General features: G+C 40.0%; 1 protein-coding gene across 3 annotated transcripts in view; it reads left to right on the top strand.

Moving 5' to 3' along the window:
* The window catches only part of lrp8 (low density lipoprotein receptor-related protein 8, apolipoprotein e receptor), a 215,003-nt gene that overhangs the window by 155,093 nt on the left and 34,056 nt on the right, over positions 1 to 25,854 (top strand). For all 3 annotated transcript variants that reach the window (XM_089001780.1, XM_089001782.1, XM_089001781.1), the window contains exons 6-11: positions 456 to 578; positions 3,058 to 3,180; positions 7,730 to 7,849; positions 8,280 to 8,405; positions 15,309 to 15,480; positions 24,502 to 24,726. In XM_089001780.1, the coding sequence (XP_088857906.1) occupies positions 456 to 578; positions 3,058 to 3,180; positions 7,730 to 7,849; positions 8,280 to 8,405; positions 15,309 to 15,480; positions 24,502 to 24,726 (889 nt within the window). The remainder of the gene's footprint in view (positions 1 to 455; positions 579 to 3,057; positions 3,181 to 7,729; positions 7,850 to 8,279; positions 8,406 to 15,308; positions 15,481 to 24,501; positions 24,727 to 25,854) is intronic.

A 25,854-nucleotide genomic window follows, 5' to 3' on the forward strand; every position in this document is an offset into this window, starting at 1 on the left:
TAATGTAAATCGTTTTAATCCGCTCCAACACCCTGAATGTTACTGAATGTACCTTTTTAGTACAGTATTTTATACATTATTTTCTGCATGAAATTGTACATTAAAATGCTGACCAACACATAAAAAGCAATGTATATCTCAGAAAATGTTAAGCAAAATGGCAAAGACACAAATAACATAAACATAAATGTAACCCAGGCTAATATATATATATATATATATATATATATATATATATATATATATATATATATATATATATATATATATATATATATATATATATAGTTAGTGTAGTTAGTGATACCCAGCAGTAAGGGAAAGGTCACAACAGATTACAATGAAACAGTATTAACAAATGTGGATATCATGTACCTATGACTTTTACTTGTTGAACAAAAATCGGTGTAAATGTAAAGTGTGTCCTTCCCACTTGTCTTTATTATGCTCCTCAGCACTGCTTACATGTCGACCTGATGAGTTCCAGTGTGGTGATGGCTCGTGTATCCATGGCGCCAAACAGTGCAATAAAATCCATGACTGCCCAGACTACAGTGACGAAGCCGGTTGTGTAAATGGTAAGAAATATTTCCAAAAAATAATGAAAAAAAAGCACAGTAAGCATTGAGGCATATTATTCAATAGATGTAGACATATGTGGAGTGTAGATTGCAAAATGCATGAATAAATACAATTTATGCATATTAGTTGGCAAATTCCTTCACAGATTATTCAATATTCATATTGTAGTGAACTAGTTAAAGGTTCATTTCACAAATTTAAAAATTAATTACTTCAGTTTGCATATCATAATGCAAAATTTGCCATTAACATATTTTCCAGGTTGTAAATAACCATTTTATTTTTATTGAATCAATTTTTTTCATAGTGTGGCCAAAGGTGCGAGTGAAATACCCTGGGATGATTTATGTGTGAAATTATTCACATTTTATGTCATTTCACACTATTTTATGTCTTGATAGTTTCCATATTGATAATAACTGAAAAAAAAATCGACTTATGCTGACTCCAATGTCAGCAACGGAGAAGAATAAGAACCACATCTTCTACCTATGGAGTTCGCAGAGTTCTTTAAAATGACACAAAGAATCAAGATTTCATTGGATTTTGCGATTTGGAGTGACAGTGATGGTTTGGTCAAGTTGTTATCATGTTCTATCTGCTGTAACTATCTGAATCACTCTTAATATGTTAATATGTTAAGTAAAAATACATTCTCAGATTGTTCTTTATGCGTCAAATGCTTCAAAAGCGGTGCAAATGTAAGATCAATTGCTTTTTGTTCATGGTGTTTACTAAAGACTTCCAGTCAAACGATGAATATGACATTTAATTTTTCCATTGGCATTTACATCTATACGTCAAGTCAAGTCCAGTCAAATGGCGAACTTTATTGTCAAATATGCTCTGTATATAACATACAATACAAATGAAATGTATTTCCTCCCAGTTGTATTCAACAATTTAGGACAGAGAACCATTTGCAAAAAGCCACTTATTTTTCAAGCGAGGAAAAGTATCGGAATGGACATTATGAAATTAACTTATAGTAAATAACAATTGGGAGGTAGACTTTTTGAATGTCAGCTTCACACTGCAGAGGTCGTGCGCTGGAATCCAGCACCAGCCGACCTCACCTCCGTTTTTTGCAGTATTTATGGTCTTCTTGTACCTGCGTAATGTAATTTTGAGTGTGAATAGTTGTTCCTCTCTGTGGGCCCGCATATGGCCTCGGTAAATGTCAAGTGGGCCGGACCATTAAAACTATACCGTACATGCTATAAATAACCAAAATATCACATATTTCATTAGTTTTGGTGTAAAGAAGCACAAGAACATTAGGAAAACGATGACATTTAATGAGCATTCCTGTTACACAACATTTCGTTTCATGAACAAATGTGCAATTTAATTTTATCATTCACACATATGCATTGCAACCGATCCCAATGATTCTACAACAGCACACAACTTTAACAATAAATTGGTATCTAACAATATAATAATGGACTTTAAGATTAAACAATATTTATAAAGAAGGGAATTTTTAAACCATTGTTTTTGTTCCTGATATTTGCCATCTTTTGGCCCATGCAAGTGCATCAATACCAGGTGTCATGTCTTGACTAGCTGACACTTTCACAATGTCATTTAAGTGCTTTTTCGTGAGCTTTGAACACATTTTTGTTTTATTGATATTCATTACTGAGAAGATTTGTTCACAAAGGTAGGTTGTTCCAAACATGCACAAAACTTTAGCAGCCAGGGCTGTTAATTTGGGGTACCCAGGTAATAGATGCTGCTAAAATTTGTCCAGACCCACGGAGGCAAATGTGCCCTTCAAATCTGCATCACATTGCAAATCAATTATTTCTGGCTGGATTTCGACCAGTAGATCCGAAGCTTTAACTGTGAAATGTGAGCGAAAAACTGAAAATTCTGTCTGAAGTTCACCAAATACCTGAAAACGTTCTCAAACTCCCACAGTAATGTCCGTTTGGATAATTACATTTTGGCTAATGAGGGTGCTGAAACCACGGTTGAAAAAAAAGAACCCGGTTGAAAAAAACACTGCTGTTTTCTTCTGTTGATCAAAACACCACGTTGAATTGCACCTCATTAAAAATCTGAATTCCATGTCTTTTCTGCATTTTTTTTTTCACTTGAAATCCTGCGGGCCAGATTAAACCTCCTTGGAGGCCGGTTCCGGCACCCGTGCCGTATATTTGACACCACTGGAATAGATGAATGAATAATATTTAATATTTGGTGGCATGACCCTGACTTCTAATAACTGCTGGCCTGCAACATATTGACACCATCGGGCTTTGCTTTAATCATTTAAAAGGCGTTTCCAGGCCTTTTATTACAGACTCTTTTATATCTTGTATCTCACTATTTAAAAAAAATGGCATTGCTCTAAATCCTAATCATTCTGTTACATATATTAGCATATTAATCTTGCTGCTTTTTTGTACATTTGTATGATACATGAAAGTTGCTTGATTGAATGTAATTTCATGCTTGTGTTCACAGTTACAAAGTGTGATGGTGCACGACACTTCCACTGTAAAAATGGAGAATGTATTGAGAGCAGCAAGGTGTGTGACAATGTAAAAGATTGCAAAGACTGGTCTGATGAACCCGTGAAAGAGTGTGGTGAGATCATCCATCCCTTAATCTCACACACACACACATACACACACACACGCACACACATACACACGTGCACACGCACACACACACTACCGCACACACACACCCACACGCACGCACACGCAAAATACTCATTTCAGAAGTTTCTTTTTTGAATATGTGTAATATATATATATATATATATATATATATATATATATATATATATATATATATATATATATATATATATATATATATATATATATATATATATATATATATATGTTTTGAATACAAATTAAAAACTGCACTTTGTAAATACACACAAATTGCATTTTCTCTGAAGCGTTTCTATTTATAATTGTACTTTATTCATTATTGTATGTATGCTATGCCGCTGACCATTTTGTGTTTGGGAGCCTTTTACGAGCGAGTTGCTTGTTCTGTAGCCACAAAGGGACATAAGTCTTCTTGTGCCGGGTCCCAAGCGCGGATAAATACAGAGGGTTGTGTCAGGAAGGGCACCCGACGTAAAAGCTTGGCCAAAACAAACATGCGGATCAAACCTCTAAAGATGGAGGACATTGATTTGCTGTGGTGACCCCTTGAAGGGAAAATCCGAAAGGAAAAAAAGGGGAGATGCTTGTCTGTGAATGTAGTGTCCTTGAGAGCATTGAAAGGCGCTTGAAATAAAATGTATTATTATTATTATTATTATTATTATTCTACCAAAAACCCTCAGCGCATTATGTATGCTCAAGCCAGTCCTGCCTGCTCCTGCTTAACATACTCATTTCCAGGCATCATCACTTCTAGTGCAGTTCTTTTAATGTGGGAGGTCACTCGTCCCGATAAGCAGAGCTTAATTTGATCAAGGCAGACGAAATCAGGACATTTCTCAACTGCCTTGTTATGATCAAAGGCTCCGGCGCCTTTGCCCTCTAGTGCTAGTTTAGACAGGAAAATGTGATCAGACTACATTTGCCATTAGGAACCACACAGATTATCCACACTTGGTAATTACCCTTTAGCAAGCTTCAATCATGGATTTCACTTACCTCTCAGTGCAAAGCAAACAAGGGTGAGGTTGGTGAAATTTACTCAGAAGCTTCTTTTTTTCCAAGTGATTGCATGCACAAAAGTATCGATGTTTTGAATACAAATTACAAGCTGCACTTTGTAAATACACATATAGAACATCATTTAGTCCATATATCTCATATTTGTAGCCAATTAAATATTGTATTCTGTTTTTATTTACATATTTCTTTTTCTGAGATACATTTTCTGAGATACATTTTCTAAGATAACGACTGTTTATTGACATCCCAAATAGGAGGTGCTAAATTGCATGATTATCCCTGAATTTAAAGGTTTTGCTCCTGAAACATTTGTGATCCCCCCACCAAAAAAAAAAAATAACATTAAGTATTTTGTCTATGTAGTGTATTCAATTAACTAGAGTTTGAGCATGATTTAGAAGCCGTTTCAGTCTGTTTTTATTTATGCTCAACGCAATGTCTCAACTTCATTGGAATTGTACATTCTCAAACGAGGATCTGGCGCTCCTGGTTTGTGAATTTGAAGGTTGTCGACACCTGCAGTGCCAAACACTGTAAAACAGACAACACATTTGTTTCCTGTACACAAGCATGATCATTAACAAGGGCATGACAAACAAGCATGAATAAAAATAAGTAAGGCTTTAACAGTCCCACAATGGGGAAATTGGCAATCTACATCAGCAAAATAGAAAGGGGTGGAGTGAGGGGGATCAAAGTATTGCATGCACAAAATGTTTCAGAGGAGACTATACAACTGCACACAAAAAATCAGAAAAGATCTGTTCACAATGCAAATGTATAAACTATACAATCTCGCTAAAAGTGTATATTCAAATGCATATATTCTGCGTAAGATGGCTATTTACAATGTATGGGTGGGGCGATTCCAGGTACAGTGATACCTCAGCTTACGAACTTCATTGGTTCCCAGAAAGTGTGTGTAGTCTTCCAAACGATAATTTCCCATAGGAAACCATGTAAAATGAGAATAATCCGTTTCTAGGTCCCCATAAAACATAATTTTCTACTAAATAAGCCTTAAAGCTACACAAAATATACCTTATTTTATGTATAATAAATGTGCTATTGTATTGAAATTAAAGAAATAAACTGTACTGTATAATTAAGTCGTTTTGTTTTGTGATGGTCGTCGATATAGTTGCTTCTTGATGATAGCCGAGTGAAGTTGTCGTGCTTTCTTGGCGACGATACCATCACACGCTGTCCCCTGCTCGCTGCTTTTCATTAATCCATATCAACAAACGTTATTAAACCTCTTCTATTGCCTGAGACCGTTGCATAGACAACACAGAAATACCTTGAGCCACACCTAGCAATGGTCGACTTAGCATATTGGTTCTGGGACGCTAAGTCACACAAACGCACACCTCGTTCGTGTTTCTCGATGATCTCCTTCTTCTGCGCGACCGTAATTTTGTTTTGTGTCCTCTTCAGCTGAACACTAGCCTGTGGTGTGGTCTTTTTCGGCCCCAAAAAAGCAAAAGTACTGTCTGTACTGAGTGCACTGAAAGAAAGTGGGTGTGGAAAACTAGTCCGCCAGCCACGGTGGCGCTGTTCGACCGTGTGGTAGGGTGTTCTTCCGCTGACAACTAGTCCGCCAGCCATCATGGAGCTCCGTGTGTTTCCCGAAAACTAGTTCGTATGCCAAGATTATAGTCTCACGAATTTAATGTTCGTAAGGCGAAAAGTTCGTTAGCTAAAGCGTCCGTAAGCCGAGGTGTCACTGTATATACAGTAAAGTCTCGTTATATCGATATTCAAGGGAGTCCGAAAAAATATCGATATAACCGGGACTATCGATATATCCGACCCTGTTTGCATGTAATTTTCTCCGTGCGTGCATAGAAATAGCATCGATATAACCGGGACTATCGATATATCCGATATCGATATAACGAGACTTTACTGTACATGTCTTTATTGTGAAGCCTGACAGCAGTCGGCAAGAACGAGCGGCGGCATCTCTCCTTCTTGCAGCTCGAGTGAAACAGTCTCTTGCTGAAAGAGTTACCCAGTGCTGTAAGGGTGGGATGAAGAGGGTGGTAGGGGGTGTCCATCATAGTTTTTAATTTAGCTAGCATCCGAGATGAAAACGACACTGCTCCTCCTCAATCTGAGGCTTGACGTATCGGTAAACCCTCCTCTCCACAAGGACTGTGATCCCTCTGTAGTCGGAACAACCCCCCATTTTAAAAAGAGGGACCACTACCCCGTTCTGCCAATCCAAAGGCACACTCCCCAATGTCAACGCGATGCTGCAGAGGCGTGTCAACCAGGACAGCCCCACAACAGCCTGAGCCTTGAAGAACTCCAGGCAGATCTGATCCACTTATGGTACCCTACCCCCGAGGAGCTTTTTTTAACCACATTGGTGACTTCAACCACATATTTATATTTCATCGGTGCATTCTCTACTTGCCAAATGTGTAGATGTGCAGTACCTGTAGGCTTAAATATTTAATGTAAACCAGTAATGAAGCACCAGCTTTAGGTTTTCGAAGTGATCTCTCCACACTCTCTGAGGGCAACTGAAAGATAAGGGGATAAATGTAGACTTTAAAACAGGTACAGTAGAGAAAGAGTATGCAGAGGAGAAAAGTGGGGTTGAATTCAATGAGAGGAATGAAGAGGTGCGTGTGGAGAGAGCCGAATGTACAAATCTGTGGGCGAGTGCCTAATGTTTCTTTCCAACTTTCATTTTGAGGGAGGTATTGGTTTAAGGGGTATCGAACATAAACACTACCTACTACTGCCGCCACTCACCCACAGAAAAGCTTATCCTGTGACTGTAAATCAACCTTAAGAGTTTTGAAAGGCGCTTATAAATGAAATGAATAATTATTATTTGTGTATCTATTAGCTAGTGACCTAGCTTTCTATTTCAGTTACTTCCGGGTTGAGTGAACGCTGGCGCGTGTGGCTCCCGCTACTCACCCACAGAAAAGCTTATCCTGTGACTGTAAAGCGACCTTGAGAGTTTTGAAAGGCGCTTATAAATGAAATGTATTATTATTATTCGTGTATCCATTAGCTAGCGAGCTAGCTTTCTATCTATTTCAGTTACGTCCGGGTTGAGTCAACGTTGGCGCGTGTGGCTGCAGCTACTCACCCACAGAAAAGCTTGACAGTTTTGAAAGGCGCTTATCAATGAAATGTATTATTATTAATATTACAATAATCACCAAATAAACAGATGTCTTATATCACTCCTCAATTATTTTGAATCCAATATTTATGCCCTCCAAAACAGCACAAGCACACACACGCACACATACACACACACACACACACACACACGCACACACACACACACACACAAGCACGCATGCATGCACACGCACGCACTCACGCACGCGCACGCACCCACTCCCACACACACACACGCACACACACACACACACACAATAATGTGAGTTGACTGGCTGCTAATATTCATCACTCTTTTTGTCTTAATTATTTGGCTTCCTTGCCTATTGTCTGTCCAGGCCTCAATGAGTGTTCAGACAACAATGGCGGATGCTCTCACATCTGCAGCGACCAGAAGATTGGGTTTTTGTGCGACTGCCCCTCTGGGTACAAACTGATGGACAAAAAGACTTGTGAAGGTAAAGACAAAAACAATTCATTGCCAAATAGCTTCAGTTGTGTGAAGCTTTTTTCCTGCACTCTTTCAAGTTCATGTTGTTTGCTTACTTTGGGAAAAAAAATAAATTGATGAAATTTTATTTCCTGTTTTTCATTTCGCGAAACCATTGGATGAAATAAATCATCTGAATTCAATTACTGTATTAGTGTGCGTGCCTGTGTCTGTGTGTGTGTGTGTGTGTTTGTGTGCGCGCATGCGTGTGTCCATGTACATGTTTGTGTGTGTGTGTGCGTGCGTGTGCGTGCGTGTGTGCGTGTGCGTGTGTGTGTGTGTGTGCACTTTCACTCCAATGCGTCTCAGTCCGGAAAGATGTGTTTTAATCCATCACCAATAATGTGTTTTTCACTCTGTACCTTTCCTTTCACTTTGTACCTTTTTTCTCTCTTCAGATATCGACGAATGTCAGAACCCAGACGCCTGCAGTCAGCTCTGCATAAACTACAAAGGGGATTATAAGTGTGAATGCTATGAAGGTTTCGAGATGGATCCTGCCTCCAAGAGCTGCAAAGCTGTGGGTCAGTCATTTGTCAAACGTATTGAATTGAAGTTCAGAAACAAAATACACTCATGAATTGGCACAAATGCAAACACAACTACATTGAAATCTGGCCTTTTACAGATGGCATTTACCCTTTTTGCCCGGCAATCCTGACCACTGCACTGTTATATTCTCTGCTTTTATCTCTCTGCGGGATCCCGTGAAAAGAGAGGCCTGCTTTTTATTCAAGGCCTCCTCGGCAGTCTGTGCAAAGATAAATATTTGGGTTTTTGCTTTTTTTGCTGTCCTGACAAATCAGGCTTTCAGCCAGCTGCCATACTTTCCCTGGAGTATGAAGCAAAAGAGGTTGTTGGAGGCAAAGGTGCGTTTGTTTGTGAAAGGCTTGATGGGTTAAAAGTGATCGTTCGTTCTTGGTTCATCGCTCTTCAGGGTGTTAGAAGTGGGATGGTGAAATCAGCAGGAAGCCAGGTGTTGAAAATTATTGTAATCTTGTAGACAGTGGGGACATTGTGAGGTCGGTTGGATTGGATTGGATTGTATTGGATTTGCCTTTATTAGTCTCGCAGTGGAGAAATTTACATTTCACAGCAGCAAAGTTATGAAAGAAATGAAAATAGAAAAGCAAAACACAGGAGCTGCTGGAAAGGCAGCCACTCTCGCGGCGCCGTCTTGAAGTCAAAAGAACAAAAAAAAACAAGTAACAAATAACATGACAACACAAAGACACAGAGAGACATTCATTCTTAAGCACTTTCTGTACCCTCTTTGTTACATAAAGCAGTTCCAGATGAAAGAGGAGGAGGAGAGGATCAAAGTGTCTCTTCACCAGCGGATCAGGGACATCATGGTGGAATGTGCACGTCGACTACAAGCTAAATGTTGAAAGCAAACACGCAGCTGTAGCATCCATTGACGAAAAGAGATTGTCTCACATCTCCTGTCCCCCATAAATCAGCTTCAATTCCATCCCGCGACAATTCCATATACGCATCGGCGCTCTGCGCTGACGCTCCTTTCTTCTTATCGCGGGCTCCTCAAGCCATGCATCCATCCAGCCGCAGACTGTCCAACAGCACCGACCTTCCACTGAACAAAGCAGGGCTGTGAAGATGCTGCCCATTACAGGCGCAAAAAAGCACAATGGCCCCTTTGGTGTCCAGCGATGGCAGTCGAATGGCTCTGACATTCCTCCCATTCAAAAACAGTACTGGCATATTCATGCTACCGAAAAGGCGCAACCGCTCAGCACAGTCTCCTCCTTGATGAATGTCGTGGTCAAAAATACTGAAAAACAATCTGTATCCGTTCCACACGACGCACAACAACACAAAGTGACAAAAGAAAATACAAAAACAAAACAAAAACAACAAAAAAAGCAAGGCTCATCAGAGCACTTGCTGACGGCTGCCTACTCGGGCGCCATTTTGGACTCCTTGAGGGGAGACAGATAGAAAAGACAACGATAGACACGCTGGGAGCGCATTTATATAAGACGGACAGGATGTGACGCAATAGGATGTGACTTAATAGGATGTGACATCATGTAAAGGCAGGCAGGATATGACGTATCCGGAAGTTCGAGAAAAACAAAACGATGCAAAAAGATGTTTAAATACGGTCGTATAGCGAATTACCCCAACAGGCCACAGGCTGGGTTTGTCACCTATGCTGGCCGGGTAAACACTCCTTCAGAATCAGAATCAAAATACCTTTATTCGTCCCATAATGGGGAAATTTGCAGTCCACAGCAGCAATTGAAAAGGGATGGGGTAGGGGTGGGGGTGAAAGGATAGAAAACAAGATATTCTAAGCATAACAAAATAAAGTGTCAACTGTATACTCTGAATCATGAAGTATACATTGTTGACTGCTGGCTGGGGCTAAGCTTGACTGTTTTTTTTTCCCAATTGCACATTAGCAACATGAAATTTGAAAATTTCAAATTAATATTTTAACACAGCATATGAACCGATGTTCATTCAGGCATACTCCAGAGATGTCTACTGTAGTTGGGTTCTAAATGCATGTCCTGCTCCCAGGTAGTTTGATGTGTTTTTGATTGATTTACATGATTTACAATATATTAATGGAGACCAGAGACTTAACGAGGGTACAGGTCCGCTGATTGACCTCTTCTTTGTCAATAAAGCAGCCTCCCTTGCCCTGATAAAATTTTTCTCTGAAAACATTCTGGCGTCCGCATTCTGGCAGTGTGTACGACAACCCCTTAGTGTTCTTATTGGATTGGATTCTTTAATTGTATTATTTAAATGGCAAATTCAACTTCAAATAACTCGTGTCAGCATTGATTAAGAATGCCACAGGTTCAAGGCTAAGTCATTACTGAATGAAGTGGGGTGGTAATGAAAAAGATGATGACTTAAAACAAATAGCTCACTCTTGATTTTAGTGATTTTTTTTTTTTCAGACAGTGAGGCACAGAAACGAAGACTGGCATTTGATATTGGGGCATATGATCTCTCAGACAATCAGGGGCAAAGAAAAACATCTGTGGCATAGAACAATAGAATTCGTAAACACTTTTATTACATTAGTTTTGTTGTTAATCAAACTTTATGGTCAACAGCAGCTTGAAGTGAACCCTACATAGATTGGACAAATGAAATACAAACAAAGAATCAAGAAGTAACTCTGTTTATGCATTTTGTTCATTGTGAAATTAAGTAAAATGTCAGTTACAATGCCCCTTTTACCATAAAAAGGAAAAATGAAAAACACATTCCCACACTGAATGTGGACTTTCTGAGTTACATTATGATAGTTGAAACAAAATAATTTGTATTCAGTTTTGATAATCGATTGCAAATGTGATGCAAATATATACTTTCTTGTGTGATAAGATGTATTCTGATGCACACATGACTGGAAATTTCCCTTTTCTTCTCTTCAAACAACCAGCTTTCAGTTACAACATAATCGCCAGCATCTTGCTTGAGCTAATGAGGCGGTTACATTCGTTCTTAAAAGTAAAACTACTTTTTCAATTATGTGAAGTGCGTTACATGGTGATTAAAGGCAAGCACCCCAGCCTCCACAGAGGAGGTTTTGTACTGTTGAGCTGTTGTACAGGCAAACCTAATCAAAATTAATGTCTTTGTGATTAAGGAAAAAAGAAATTCCCCTATGAATTTGTATTTTTAGCTTCCCTAAAAAAGAATTAAAGCTAGCAATTCTATGTCACACTGTACAAAACAATGATTTGCTCCATGGCAGTTCCCTTGTATGCTATTTGAGAAGCCAAGTCAGATCAGCTTTAGCCCTAATAGTGTACTGACTTTCTTCACAAACGGACTTCATCTCGGTTAATTGGACAGTGCAGTGTGTGTGTGTGTGTGTGTGTGTGTGTGTGTGCGTGTGCGTGTGCGTGTGCGTGTGTGCGTGTGTGCGTGTGTGTGTGTGTGTGTGTGTGTGTGTGTGTGTGTGTGTGTGTGTGTGTGTGTGTGTGTGACAGCAACAACATTTCGTTTTTGACACAACCACAATATGCTGTCAAGATTTTATACCAGAGGTCCAAACACTTAGCGAGACCAGTTACTACTTTTTCGTTACAGTTTCTCTCCCATGTGCCGTATTTTCACTCTCTTCAACAGAAGAGCTCCAGGCAAAACAACAATGCCAGGAGCAATCTTCTGTGGCACAGTGGTGACAGTTTGAGTGCATACATTTCCAAATCATTTTCCAAAAACTGGTCATAAATTTCCCAAAATCCTCAGGATTTAACATTTAACTTTTCATTCCTCTCTCTTGGTCTGATCGAACGGCACTTTCAAATTCAAGTTACTGAAACGTTTGTACAATTTGGGTTCTGCATTTGGCTGGCCCGTCAAGTCAAGTCAGATTTTCTAGTTAAATATGCTCCATGTGCAATATACAACATACAGATGTATTTCCTGTCAACCACAGTACAACCGCTGAAGGGAGAGGAGTCGCTGTGGGTACCTGAAAAACAGTCAACATAAAATAATGCACACGACACGGACAGTCATTCAACATTAACCTATTTTTTGCATCTTCTTTGTTGTTTAACTCATTCCCTGCCCTTCACAAATTTACTCGGGAATTGTTTGGGTGCCGATAATTTGTTTGGGTGCCGATATAGCGCTGGCCATGGTCCCTGGCCATATTTTTTTTGTCTTCCACAAGTGGGCTGCATTTCCCATTTTTCCATGGTAGCGCTTTGTTCCAGCTTCAGCTGTTGTTAAAGCGCTATATAAACCAATATGTATGCATTGCGTTGTATTTTGGACAGCCGCCCTCATTTCAAGATCATGTAATTCCAGACCCAGAAGAAAGTCCAAGGTTTCTTATGTTGCATTGAAGGTTGATGTAGTCTAAAAATTCAATATTCTGTGGTTCCTGGGATTCGAGTGACAATGACAAAAACCCTAGCACTGCATTGGACACATATTTGCACATCTGGCAGTGAATGAGTTAAAGCAGTTTGAGATGAAAGAGGAGAGGCTCAAAGTGTCTATTGACCAGTGGATCAAAGACTTCATGCTGAAAATGTGCACACGTCTGCTACAATTTAATCTGAAAGCAAACAAAATCTTTAGCGTCAATTGATGAAAAATAGATTGGCTCGTACCTCTTGTTGTAAATTCGCTTCAATTCCAAGCAGCAACACACACTGCACTCTGCACTCTGCCCTCTGCGCTGACTTATTTTTCTGGCTCAAGAAAAAAGAAAGAAAAAAAAGACATCTTTAAAAGTAGTAACAAGTAAAGTCAATTGTCAATTGTTTAAAGTCAGAAATAAGAAATAGCTATTAATTATTAGCTACTAACAGGTCTGTGTAAGCTCTCAGTCGTACAAGAGAGGCAATTTTTTTTTTTAATTCAGTCAATTTTTACTGTTGCCCCCGTTTCAAAACTTGATTTTAAAATAGCTGTTAGTAGCCATCGATGAGAAGATTTCTTCAGCCGTCATCTGTACAAATTTGAAGGTTTCGGACGTTTCGCCTCCTATCCAAGAGGCTTCGTCAGCAAACTAAAGTCTGACTGGTCGTATCGGCCCTATTTATATATCCCTAATGTCCAGCCATGGCAGCGCCGGACACAACTATGATAGGTCCCTACTCTCACTGGGCCATTTCCCCCACTCCCACCGGTATCACCTCATCAGCATTACGAATGTTGCCTAACCTGTTTAGCCTAAGCAGGCTATTGTATGAATGATCCAAATTGAACCTCACCCCACCAGACCGGTTTAATGAAGGATTTTGTTGTTTTATAAGAATCGCTTCTTTTACCCCCCTTTCAAACCATCTATGTTCTTTCGCTAAGATTTTAACCTCATTGTCGTCAAATGAGTGGTTGCTAGCTTTTAGGTGCAAATGTACTGCCGATTGAGGCCCACTTGTATTATCCCTGCAATGTTGATAAAGTCTTTTTTTGAGAATTTGTTGAGTCTCCCCCAATGTACTGCTCTTTACAATTTTCATTCTTACAATGTATGGAATAAACTGGACATTAGGGATCTATAAATAGGGCCGATACGACCAGTCAGACTTTAGTTCTCTGACGAAGCCTCTTGGATAGGAGGCGAAACGTCCGAAACCTTCAAATTTGTACAGATGACGGCTGAAGAAACCTTTTCATCGATAGATACTAACAGCTATTTTAAAACCAAGTTTTGAAACGGGGGCAACAGTAAAAATTGACTGAATTAAAAAAAATAGCCTCTCTTGAGATTAAATTATTTTATTTTTATTTTGGTGCCTCAAAAAAATCTTCCATTTTATTTTTGACCAAATGGATGTATTTTAAGTAACCTCTTAAAGGACAACCGACGTCTCCGGACAAGTTGTGTCCATAATTTGTAAAATCGCTTCAAATGACTTCTACTGAGCGCATTTTACACAGATTCCACCGCATATAGCTATATTTTACGTTTTAAGACTCGTGCTGAATATTCCGGAAGTCTTGTTCTTGAGTTGGTGATGAGTCCTCACCCTACGTCACTGAAGGAACGCCCCTCACCGAGAAAGAACATACCTTGCATCACCTCAATGCATTTTGCGGTACTTTGTTTGGTCTGACACCTTCGTGTTGATCCGTGTTGATGGCGAAATTAGAAGGAAAACACATAAATAACGCGATGGTGAATCGTTGTATGTTGCGCTAAGACATGTCCAGTGTATAGCTTTGTCCCCCTCTTTTGCCTCTTTTTGGGTACTGTGAGTACTAAAGAGTTTGTCACTACATTTCTCTCCAGATGCATCAAAATGACAGGAATAAATTCTTTAATCGATTGCAAACATGTATGCTTTCTTCTTCAGAACTATTTGAATCATATTCATAACTGGATGAATAACAAGAAAGCATCTTTTCCGAATCTGAAGCCATTGTTTTAATTCTCCAGCAAGGCAAGACGTCACCACGAACAAGGGGGGCGGGACCTTCTGAAACTGGCCACTTCCGGGTTCAATTTGAAGTAGTTTTTGGACACTTTAAGTCATTTTATTGGTGTTTTGCATTTGACTAAAAATATCATAGGGTATCATTTTGGGTATTTTAGATGCTATAATACGTTTTTCTGATGTCAGTTAGGAAACAAAAAAGTGATGTCGGTTGTCCTTTAAAACCCAAATCTAATCACAAGTCACACAGCAATTGGGAGTATAGATGTTTATTAGTATTCGGGGTTGAGTTAACGCTGGCGCGTGTGGCTGCCGCTGCTCACCCACAGAAAAACGTATAATGTGACTGTAAAGTGACATCGAGAGTTTTGAAAGGGGCTTATAAATGCAATGTATTATGATTAGTAGTATACATAGTCTTCAAATTTGCTCTACTGTATGCTGCTATTACAGTGGGTCTCTCCGATAATCCTCCGCCATTCTGTCATTAATTACAAATGTAATCAATGACTGTTCATGCTGTTTGTTTTTCCTCAGGAAAGAGTCCCTATTTGATGTTCACTAACCGACATGAGATCCGTCGAATTGACCTCCTGAAAAATGAATATACAGAAGTCGTTCCAACGCTGAAGAATGCTGTGGCGCTGGATGTTGATGTGGCCACCAATAAAATATTCTGGAGTGATTTATATCATCGCAAAATATACAGGTACACACACACACACACACACACACACACGCACGCACGCACGCACGCACGCACGCACACACACACACACACACACACACACACACACACACACACACACACACACACACACACACACACACACACACACACACACACACACACACACCTTCTGTAAAACATTGCACTGCAGTGATCCTCATCTACAATATCGCACGTCAGGATCCCTCCTTAGCTACATGAAATCCAATGCAGCATGTGCGCACAGTTGTCAGTGATACTGGTGTTTACTCTTCAGGACAGATTGGAGTTTAGGCTGAATGAACAAACTCCAATTCCAATGAAGATGACAAATTATGTGAAAGCTAAATAGAAATGGAATTCAATGGTTTGTAAATCATATTTACCATGTTTTGCATATCAGAAAAGCAGTGTATAAGGTATCCCTCCAATTAATAGCCTATTTTATATTAATAGCCAAAATGGAACTGTATAGTGCCACTTAGCAGTTTTTTTTGACGACGATACTAGTGCAGTGTGTTCTACCGGAAACAAATTCCTTGTGTGTTCTACATACTTGGCAATAAAGATGATTCTGATTCTGATTCTGATTATGATTTTAAAGGTGTTTTCATAGAGGGGTGTCAGAGATGTTCGGACACTGAACAAAAGCTTAAACATAGGAAGATTGTCTTTTACTGCGAGCAGGGGACGCAACCATTCATGACACCCAACCCCTGCAGCCCTCCGCCAAAATATTTATTGAGAGTATATGCACATTTAAGTGATACATTAGTAAAACGTAGTGTTCTTGATTTGAATACCACAGGCCCGGACATCCCAAGATCCAACATCCACAAACCAACAGAACATAGACATTTTAATGGGTTGTCTTTCCATGAACAGATAGGTTTGTTACTTGGCTAATAGTGCCACTTAGCAGTTTTTTTTGACGACGATACTAGTGCAGCGTGTTCTACCGGAAACAAATTCCTTGTGTGTCCTACATACTTAATATCAATAAAGATGATTCTGATTCTGATTCTGATATGCCCTTCATGTGAAGGAGTTTGCCAAGTCCTTAATTCTGCCCAAGGCCAGATCTCCTACCTGAGGATGACAGTTTAACAGGCTGTATCTGTTCACTTCAGATTGACCCCATATTTTCTGTGCTTCCATTGTGGATCTTGTGTTTGGCCAACTAAGCATGCGACAGCATGAAACTTTTAAATATGATAACTTCAATTCTTTCTATTCTCTATCATTCGGGTAACCCGCATTATAAGTTACATAGAAGAGAAGCTACACTAGTGGCTGTGGTTGCATTGTTCATCTACTAGTTGGTGCTATGCTAAAGGAAATACAGTACAGTACTATACTGCTCTATTTACAGAATATACTGCATTCACAACCGTTGCAGCTGAAACAAAGCGTGTTACAGCGTATTTAAAATATTTATTTATTAGCTAGCTAGCTAGCTGTGTATCTGTGTTACTTCCGAGTTGAGTGAACACTGGCGCGTGTGGCTGCTGCTGCTCACCCACAGGAAAACTTTACTGTAAAGTGACCTTGAGAGTTTTGAAAGGCGCTTCAAAATGAAATGTATTATTATTATTATTATTATTATTATTATTAAAAAAATACAATGTACTGTGTCCAAGAAATCAGACGATTGATCCATATTTAAGACACACTGTCGGCTTTTTCGAAAATTGAATGTGCTTCTCTGCACCCTATAATGCAGAATACAGTGATACCTTGGCTTACGAATGCTTTAGCTCACAAACTTTTCGCCTTACGAACATTAAATTCGCGAGAATATAATCTTGGGATACGACGAACCAAACCACACAGCGCCGCGGTGGCTGGCTGACTAGTTTTCCACACCCCCTCTGAGTGTAGACGTGTTTTCTATTTAGTGGAGTACATTTGCTATTATGGGACCGAAAAAGACCCCACCACAGGCTAGTGTTAAGCCGAAGAGGACACAAAAGAAAATTATGGTCGAGCAGACGAAGGAATTTATTGAAAAACTCGAACGATGTGTGTGTTTGTGTTACTTAGCGTCCCAGCAACAGTATGCTAAATCAACCATTGCTATGTATGGCTAAGGGTGTTTCTGTGTTGTCTAAGCATTGGTCTCAGGTAATAGAAGAGCTTGAAAAACTTCTGTTGATTTGGATTAATGAAAAGCAGCTACCAGGGGACTGTGTCAGTGAGGGTATCATTGCCGACAAAGCACGGCAACTTCACTCAGATATCATCAAGAGGCAACTACATCAACATCCATCAGAAAGGTAAATGAGACGACTTTGTTATACCGTACAGTTTATTTCTTTAATTACAATACAATAGCACATTTATTATACATAAAATAATGTATATTTTCTGTAGTTTTAAGGCTTATTTAATAGAGAATTATGTTTTATGGGGACATGGGAACGGATTATGCTCATTTTAATGGTTTCTTATGGGAAATACATATTTGGCAGACGAGCTTTCCGCCTTACACACACTTTCCTATTAAGTTCGTAAGCTGAGGTATCACTGTATATAGTATATATTTCAATAAAAATGAATGGATTTTGTGTTCAAAGTAATAAACTTTTTTTTCACGTATTCACTCATTTTGAATGTACTGTAATACAACAGCCATCTTTTTAACAACACACGTGTGTTTGAGACATTCATCGCTCCATCCATTTTCCAGACCGATTTATCTTCATTATGGTCGCAGGGGTGTGGGGGTGCAAGAGCCTATCCCAGCTGTTTTTGGGCAGTAGGCAGGGGACACCCTCAGCCGTTTGCCAGACAATCACCAGTACACAGAGACAAACAACCATTCATGCTCACACTCACAACTCGAGTGTCCCGTTTACCTTCCACATTCCTACTTGGAATGTGAAAGGAAATTGGGAGACCCAGAGAAAACCCACATTGAACCGGCCGGGAAGAACTTCCAAACTCCACACAGGGAAGCCACAGCCGGAATTGAACCAATACCTCTGCACTGTGAGGTTGATGCGTTCACCTTTGGAACATAAGGACACAAATTGAAGGTGGAAGTCTTTTCCATTCTTGCTTAATGAACAAATTCACTTGCTCTACAGATTGTGGTCTCCATTGTCATATTTTGCACTTTGTAATCCGACACCCTTTTCAATGGCAGAGTGCTGGACTGCACATAATATTTGATATTCACACTCTTTTACAACAAAAAAATAGTGTTGAAATGCCCGCAGTGTGACTTTGCATTGTGTTGAAGACGTAAGTAGAGATGTCCCTGAAAAAGGTGTTGCTTGGATGTTTTCATATGTTGCTCCAAAACATATATGGACCTAAGTGTTTGCCTTGAAAACAATGAACAGGGTGATTTTTCCTCTTGAGCCCATTTGACATGGGGTCCATGATTTCCATTGGACATTTTATAAGTCAGACCACAGCACCTCTTTGCATCAGTATGTCTTCGATGAACAGAGGCCCAGCAAAATGAAGGCATTTGTGGGTGTTTTCTATACATGGCTTTCACTTTGCATAGTTTTAGCTTCGCAGATTCGTCATACTCACAAATAATCTATCAGGAGTTCTGTGGAATGTTCCAAACCGATATTTTGTGAGCGTTCATTTGGATTTTTTCTGAAAACAATTTTTACTTGGCTGTAATGTAAACCTATAAAATACACGGTGACTCAAACATGCCCTCTTAATCTTGGGGGCATACAAGGGAGCATTAAAAGTCAATGTTGTCTTTCTGCAATATCTCTAATTTAACTCTTCCTAAGGTGTTCATCATTGCTTTTATTTTTGGCGAAAGTAAGACAGGCATTTGTTGTACATTGGAAAGATCCTCATATAAAACGCGTTAAAAATGAATGAATTGATTCTCAGAATGAGACTAAAGAGCTCCCTATTTTTGATTTTGGGAACCAAAAAAATCAGATAGAACACAATAGCTACAGTTAGGTCAAGAACTCAAATCCAACAAGTGGTCAAGTTTGCATCGGTGCTGCACCAATGTATCTTGTTGCTATATATCTTAAACTAGTCACACGTATAAACCTGCTCACTAAAGAGAAGCACTTTAAACTTGGTATCGCCCCATTTCCATTCACACAATTTCTGCGGCGTGCAATACGACAGTACTAATACGTAAATAAAGTATGCACATGCGTAACGTGGACTTCCTTTTCCCCACCTTATGTACAAGAGAGCATAAAATACCATGTTTAATCAACTCTTCTCAGGTTTAGTCAGTCTATCCCTGTGGCATAGCAAGTCTACCCACAGTCTCCCTCTGTAGCGTTCACATATCTCATTTTATATTGGTGCTCCCTCGCAAACTAGTATTCATTCAAGAATTTCTTTTTAAACCACCTCCTAAACAAGGTTAAATTTGCCCCGGTTTAAGCTGTTTTCAGGGGCTACACCGGTATAACTTAGTACATGTCAAGACTGGTGGCCAGCCCCAGTGCTACACTGCTGTGAAAGTTGGCGTGTGAACCCATTTTCAAGTGTGCAGTGGAAAATTATTGAATATGTATGCTTGTATGCTCCTATTACTGGGCAGAGTAAGTATGTAGCAGCAGCTAGCTTATTGACTATTTCGAGATCATACTCTCTTGGAGAAGTCCAAGATGGCGCCCGAGTAGGCAGCCGTCAGCAAGTGCTCTCATGAGCCTTGCTTTTTTTTGGTTGTTTTTGTCTTGTTTTGTGTTTTCTTTTGTCACTTTGTGTTGTTGTGCATCGTGTGGAACGGATACAGATTGTTTTTCAGCATTTTTGACCACGACATTCATCAAGGAGGAGACTGTGCTGAGCGGTTGCGCCTTTTCGGCAGCATGAATATGCCAGTACTGTTTTTGAATGGGAGGAATGTCGGAGCCATTCGACTGCCATCGCTGGACACCAAAGGGGCCATTGTGCTTTTTTGTGCCTATAATGGGCAGCATCTGCACAGCCCCGTTTTGTTTAGCGGAAAGGTCAGTGCTGTTGGACAGTCTGCGGCTGGATGGATGCATGGCTTGAGGAACCCGCGATAAGAAGAAAGGAGCGTCAGCGCAGAGCGCCGATGCGTATGTGGAACTGTTGCGGCTTGGAATTGAAGCAGATTTATGTGGAACAGGAGATGTGAGACAATCTCTTTTCGTCAATGGATGCTACAGCTGCGTGTTTGCTTTCAACATTTAGCTTGTAGTTGACGTGTACATTCCACCATGATGTCCCTGATCCACTGGTGGAAAGACGCTTTGATCCTCTCCTCTTTCATCTAGAACCGCTTCATGTCATCACAAAGAGGGTACAGCAAGTCCTGAAGAATGAATGTCTCTCTGTGTCTTTGTTTTGTCATATTGTCTCTATGCTGTCATATTATTTATTTAGTTTTTTTTGTTCTTATGACTTCGAGACGGCGCCGCGAGAGTGGCTGCCTTTCCAGCAGCTCATGTATTTTGTTTTTCTACTTCCATTCCTTTCATCACTTTGCTGCTGTGAAATGTAAATTTCTCCACTGTGAGACTAATAAAGGCATATCCAATCCAATACAGTAGTCTTGTTATATCGATATTCTGGGGAGTCGGAAAAAATATTGATATAACCGGACTATCGATATATCCGATCCTGCGGCATGTAAATCTTCTCCTTGCGTTCATAGAAATAGTATCGTAATAAGCAGTACTATCGATATAACCGATATCGATATAACGAGACTTTACTGTAATTGAAATTTCTGGCGTGAGGGAATACAACGAAAGCTGTCATGCATTTGTAATTACTTTTACCAGAGATGTAATGGCATTATGCTGTAGCTCCATTTTTTGGTATGTGGTTGTTGGAATCTAATTCCTGTTTCTATTCTGGTTCGGAGTTCAACTGAGTTTTATGATGAAATACCAGCGGGAACGATAGATGGTGAACAGAAAAGACTACTTTATTCTCGTAAAACAACAGAAGAACATCTCTCGTCGGAGCGGGAAGCCAAGAGCACCAAGCCCGCCCCTTCAAGCTAGTTTTACTCACACAGCACCGATAACATCATCTCGACCAAGCCTCTAAGCAACGGGAAGGGGGGTTGGGAGAATATTACATTGAAGAACATCTCTAGTTACACCCTACATACGCAACGAGTTAACTAATAAGCTACATACATCCATATGGACTAAACTAAACATGAAATAACATAGGATGTACTAAATTAAACATGAAATAACATAGGACGTACTAAGCACAATAACACAGGATGTTTATGGATGTGTGTAAAAACACTCTATCAGTGGTGAAAAGTGGTATGGTCTCGGTAAAGTCGAAGTCAAAGTCAGCTTTATTGTCAAATATGCTAATATGCATGACATACAGCACAGATGAGTAAGCTTAAACTTTTAAACTCCATCTCCAAAGAAAACATCCTTCACTTCAAACAAAAACATGGAATATGTTATATATTTATATATATTTATATATTATCATAATCATATTTATATTTTTCTTAGCCAGAGCAGGGATCAGGTGGGGGAGAACTAGAGAAGTGGAGGTATGCCCTGGAAAGGAGAGGAATGAAAATCAGTCGCAGCAAGATGGGATATGTGTGTGAATGTGAGACCCAAGTACAAGAGTGATGCTACTTGGAGAAGAGATCAAGAAGGTGGAGGATTTTAAGTACTTGGGGTCAACTGTCCAGAGCAATGGAGAGTGTGGAAAAGAGGTGAAGAAGCATGTCCAGGCTGCCTGGAAGGGCTCGAGAAAAATGTCAGGCGTGATGTGTGATAGAAGGATTTCAGCTAGGATGAAAGGAAAGGTGTATAAAACGATGGTGAGACCAGCCTTGATGTTTGGACTGGAGACAGTGCCACTGAAGAAACGACAGACAGCTTAGCTGGAGGTAAGAGAGATGAAGATGTTGAGGTTTGGTTTGTGAGTGACCAGGTTGCATAGGATCAGGAATGAGTATATTAGAAGGACAACTCACGACGCCTCGCGCCTCGCTGTGACTTGTGCTGGCTTTGGAGAGAAATTCAGAGAAGCCAGACTGAGATGGTATGGAGATGTCCAGAGGAGAGAGAGTGACTCTATTGGGAAAAGGATGCTGAGCCTTGAACTGCCAGGCAGGAGACCGAGAGGAACACCAAAGAGGAGGTTTATGGATGTTGTCAAGGAGGACATGAAGGTAGCTCGTGTGAGAGAAGAGGATGCATAAAACCGAGTTAGATGGATGACACTGATTTGCTGTGGCGACCCCTGAAGGAAAAAGCCGAAAGGAAAAGAAGAGTTATATTTTACATTTATCTGTTGATTTCTGCCAGGATATCAGAATTAGGAATTTCTCCGATGTGAGACGAATAAAGGATATCACATCTCATCCCATGTTATTTCATTATAAAACGTTTGATGGATATATATTTGAAGGGCAGCCCGGTAGTCGAGTGGTTAGCACGCCGGCTTCACAGTGCAGAGGTCGCCGGCTCGCGTCCCGCTCCGGCCTCCCTGTGTGGAGCTCCCCGGGCCCACGTGGGCCCTCCCCGGGTCCTCCGGTTTCCTCCCACACTCCAAAGACATGCATGGCAGGCAGTTTGAACACTCGAAATTGTCCTTAGGTGTGAATGTGAGAGTGACTGTTGTTTGTTTCTGTGTGCCCTGCAATTGGCTTGCAACCGATTTAGGGTGTCCCCCACAACCCTAGTGAGGAATAAGCGGTATGGAAAATGGAAAATGGAATGGATATATAGATTTGATTCCTGTTCAAGTAGTTATAATATTGCATTATTGTTCAACATGAGTGTGTGTGCGCGCGTGCGTGTGTGCGTGTGCGTGTGTGTGCGTGTATGTGTGTTCCTGTGTGTAATAATTTTCACAATTATTGGATTGGATTGGATTGGATTGGATACGCCTTTATTAGTCTTACGGTGGAGAAATTTACATTTCACAGCAGCAAAGACAGCAAAGATTGAGGCACTATTATTGCAAGAAAGACCATATGGACTATCAGGCCCTTCCAATTACATTCACCCGGTGTCTCACACATTTACGTGCACACATTACACTCATGATGGTCCCACACACTCAAAATGCCCAATTTTCTAAATGGTGATTTGTGGCAAAGTATGGAGCATCCCCCCCCCAAAAAAAAAATCCAAATCATAAAAAAAATAATGAACTCTATTGGGTAGTAAGATATAAAGTATATTATGAATGATACCTAACTATACATTTTGAAATAACCAACAATATGTGAATTTTTGAGTGTCAGTATTTTTTTTTTTTTTATGTACAGTGGAGCACAGCCATTTTTAGGCGGTAGAAATCGGGCCGACCCGTGAATCACAAAAAAATCCCTGTATAACTGATGCAGATTATCAATGTATTGAGGCAAAATGGGGAGAAAAGTATTTTTAAACCCAGAATTGTTGAATACCAAATTAAGGTCTTCCATGAAAAGTGGGAATTAGCTCCACCCCTACAAAACACTTTGAATCACTTCAAAAATTAACTTCCACTAAATGTCACCATGAATGCATCCTTTTTCCTTTCTCCTATTTGCAAGCACTTGTCAAAGCGATGTAAATTTTGCATTTGCCATTCTTTAAACAAGGACGCCTTATAATGTATTTTTTGATAACCCACAGGCAGAGGAAAATAATGTACTTCGTCTGACGGCTCATGGGAGTAAGAAGGATCAAGAATAGAAAGCATACATGAGACGAATGACATTTCGAAGGCAAGAAACGAGATTAAAAAAATAAATAAAATGAAAAAATGCAGGGTAGTGAGCAACAATAACAGAGACATAATCTGGTTGATTTCTAAGGTGCGGATAGGGTGAGACAAATTCCTTTTTTCTCCAACAACTGTTTTGATGGGTAGACTGAGGCTGAGAGAGAGATGTCACATTTAGTTACCCTTGACATCTTATCTGCAAAAACCTTACATTCCCTTTCATCCGTGACCCACACTGGGTTACGTTCCACTTAAAGACCAACAGGAAAGATCAAACACGTTTTGGTTTTCCGTGTGTGGGGTTTACTACAGTATATGTTCTCTTCCATCCACCAGTGCTTACATCAACAAAGCCAATGACTCTTCGCAGCAACTCACACTCCTTGAGGCGCTCCATTCCCCCGAAGGCCTGGCTGTTGACTGGGTTCACAAGAACCTCTACTGGACTGACTCGGGAAACAAGAGCATCTCCGTGGCCACGAGCGATGGAAGCAAGAGAAAAATGCTCATCATCACAGAGCTGAGTGAGCCACGGGCCATCGCGGTCGACCCGCATCAAGGGTAAGGAGGTGAAAGTAGAAGTAGAGTGACACACAGAGAACAACGGGCAAATCCACAAGTAACGCCACGGAAAAAAATATTTAACGTGGATGAGAAAGCAACCGGAGAGACGGTGATCTAGACACCATCGAACGTCTGACGAAATATTACCAAGCGCTTGGCTTCTCTGTGACTATTGATATCATTGTTTTATAAAAATATTCACACAAATTATTTCTTTGTATTTTTTTTTTGCAGGTCATTTGTTAGATGGTGTGTTCCAGAGTTAATTTGGTGATCAATTTGAATGCCTGTGACACTGTCTGAAACTCATGACAAAAAAGTTAGTGGACACCCGGGCAGACAACTTTGAAAAGTTTCTGGCCCGGCAATAAAGTTGGCTGCCCCATTTTTCACAATTTAAAACACAAAAAGACGTCTAATTGCCCAAAAAAAATTGATGCGAAGTATAAAGGGTTTTTTTTTTTAGAGAAGTACCTACCACAAATGCTCCCTGGCCTAATTTATGGTAAATATCCCTTGCTGAAGATTTTGCTCCAGTTGTTGTTTGTCATCATGGTGCACAATGCAATGTTTGCATTGTGTTGTTTTCTCAAAGCTACGTGGACTCCTCTTTCTAAGCGGCTTTCAAAACTCTCAAGTACACTATTCAGTCAGGGCGTAGTCCGAAGCAGGGTTCTGATTGGCTGCCGGTGCCGAGTATGCAAATTGCCAAACGAACGTTCGTTTGCCAGGGATATATATATATATAATGGCCTAAACTACCAGTAAGACTTTAGTTTGCTGACGAAGTTTCTTGGATAAGAATGAAACGTCCGACACCTTCAAAGAAGTACAGATGACGGCTGAAGAAACCTTTTCATCGATGGCAATGTTGTATTTTAAAACGTTTTCCTGATATAAAGCACACCCTCAATGAATGAAATACATTTTCCAAATAGAATATATAAATATATAAATGTTTTCCAAATATAAGGCACACCACATTATAAGGCACAACGTCTACGAGGGGAAATGGAGTCGGTGGCTGCTGACAGTCGTTGTGAGACCTGTTGTAGCTCAATATTACTTCACATATATGTGTCACGTGTCTAAGGCGCAGCGTCATCTTTTGAAGAAAATCAAAGC

This window comes from Hippocampus bargibanti, linkage group LG07 (assembly GCF_051943395.1).
Source record: "Hippocampus bargibanti isolate YZ-2025 linkage group LG07, ASM5194339v1, whole genome shotgun sequence".
Taxonomy (NCBI): domain Eukaryota; kingdom Metazoa; phylum Chordata; class Actinopteri; order Syngnathiformes; family Syngnathidae; genus Hippocampus; species Hippocampus bargibanti.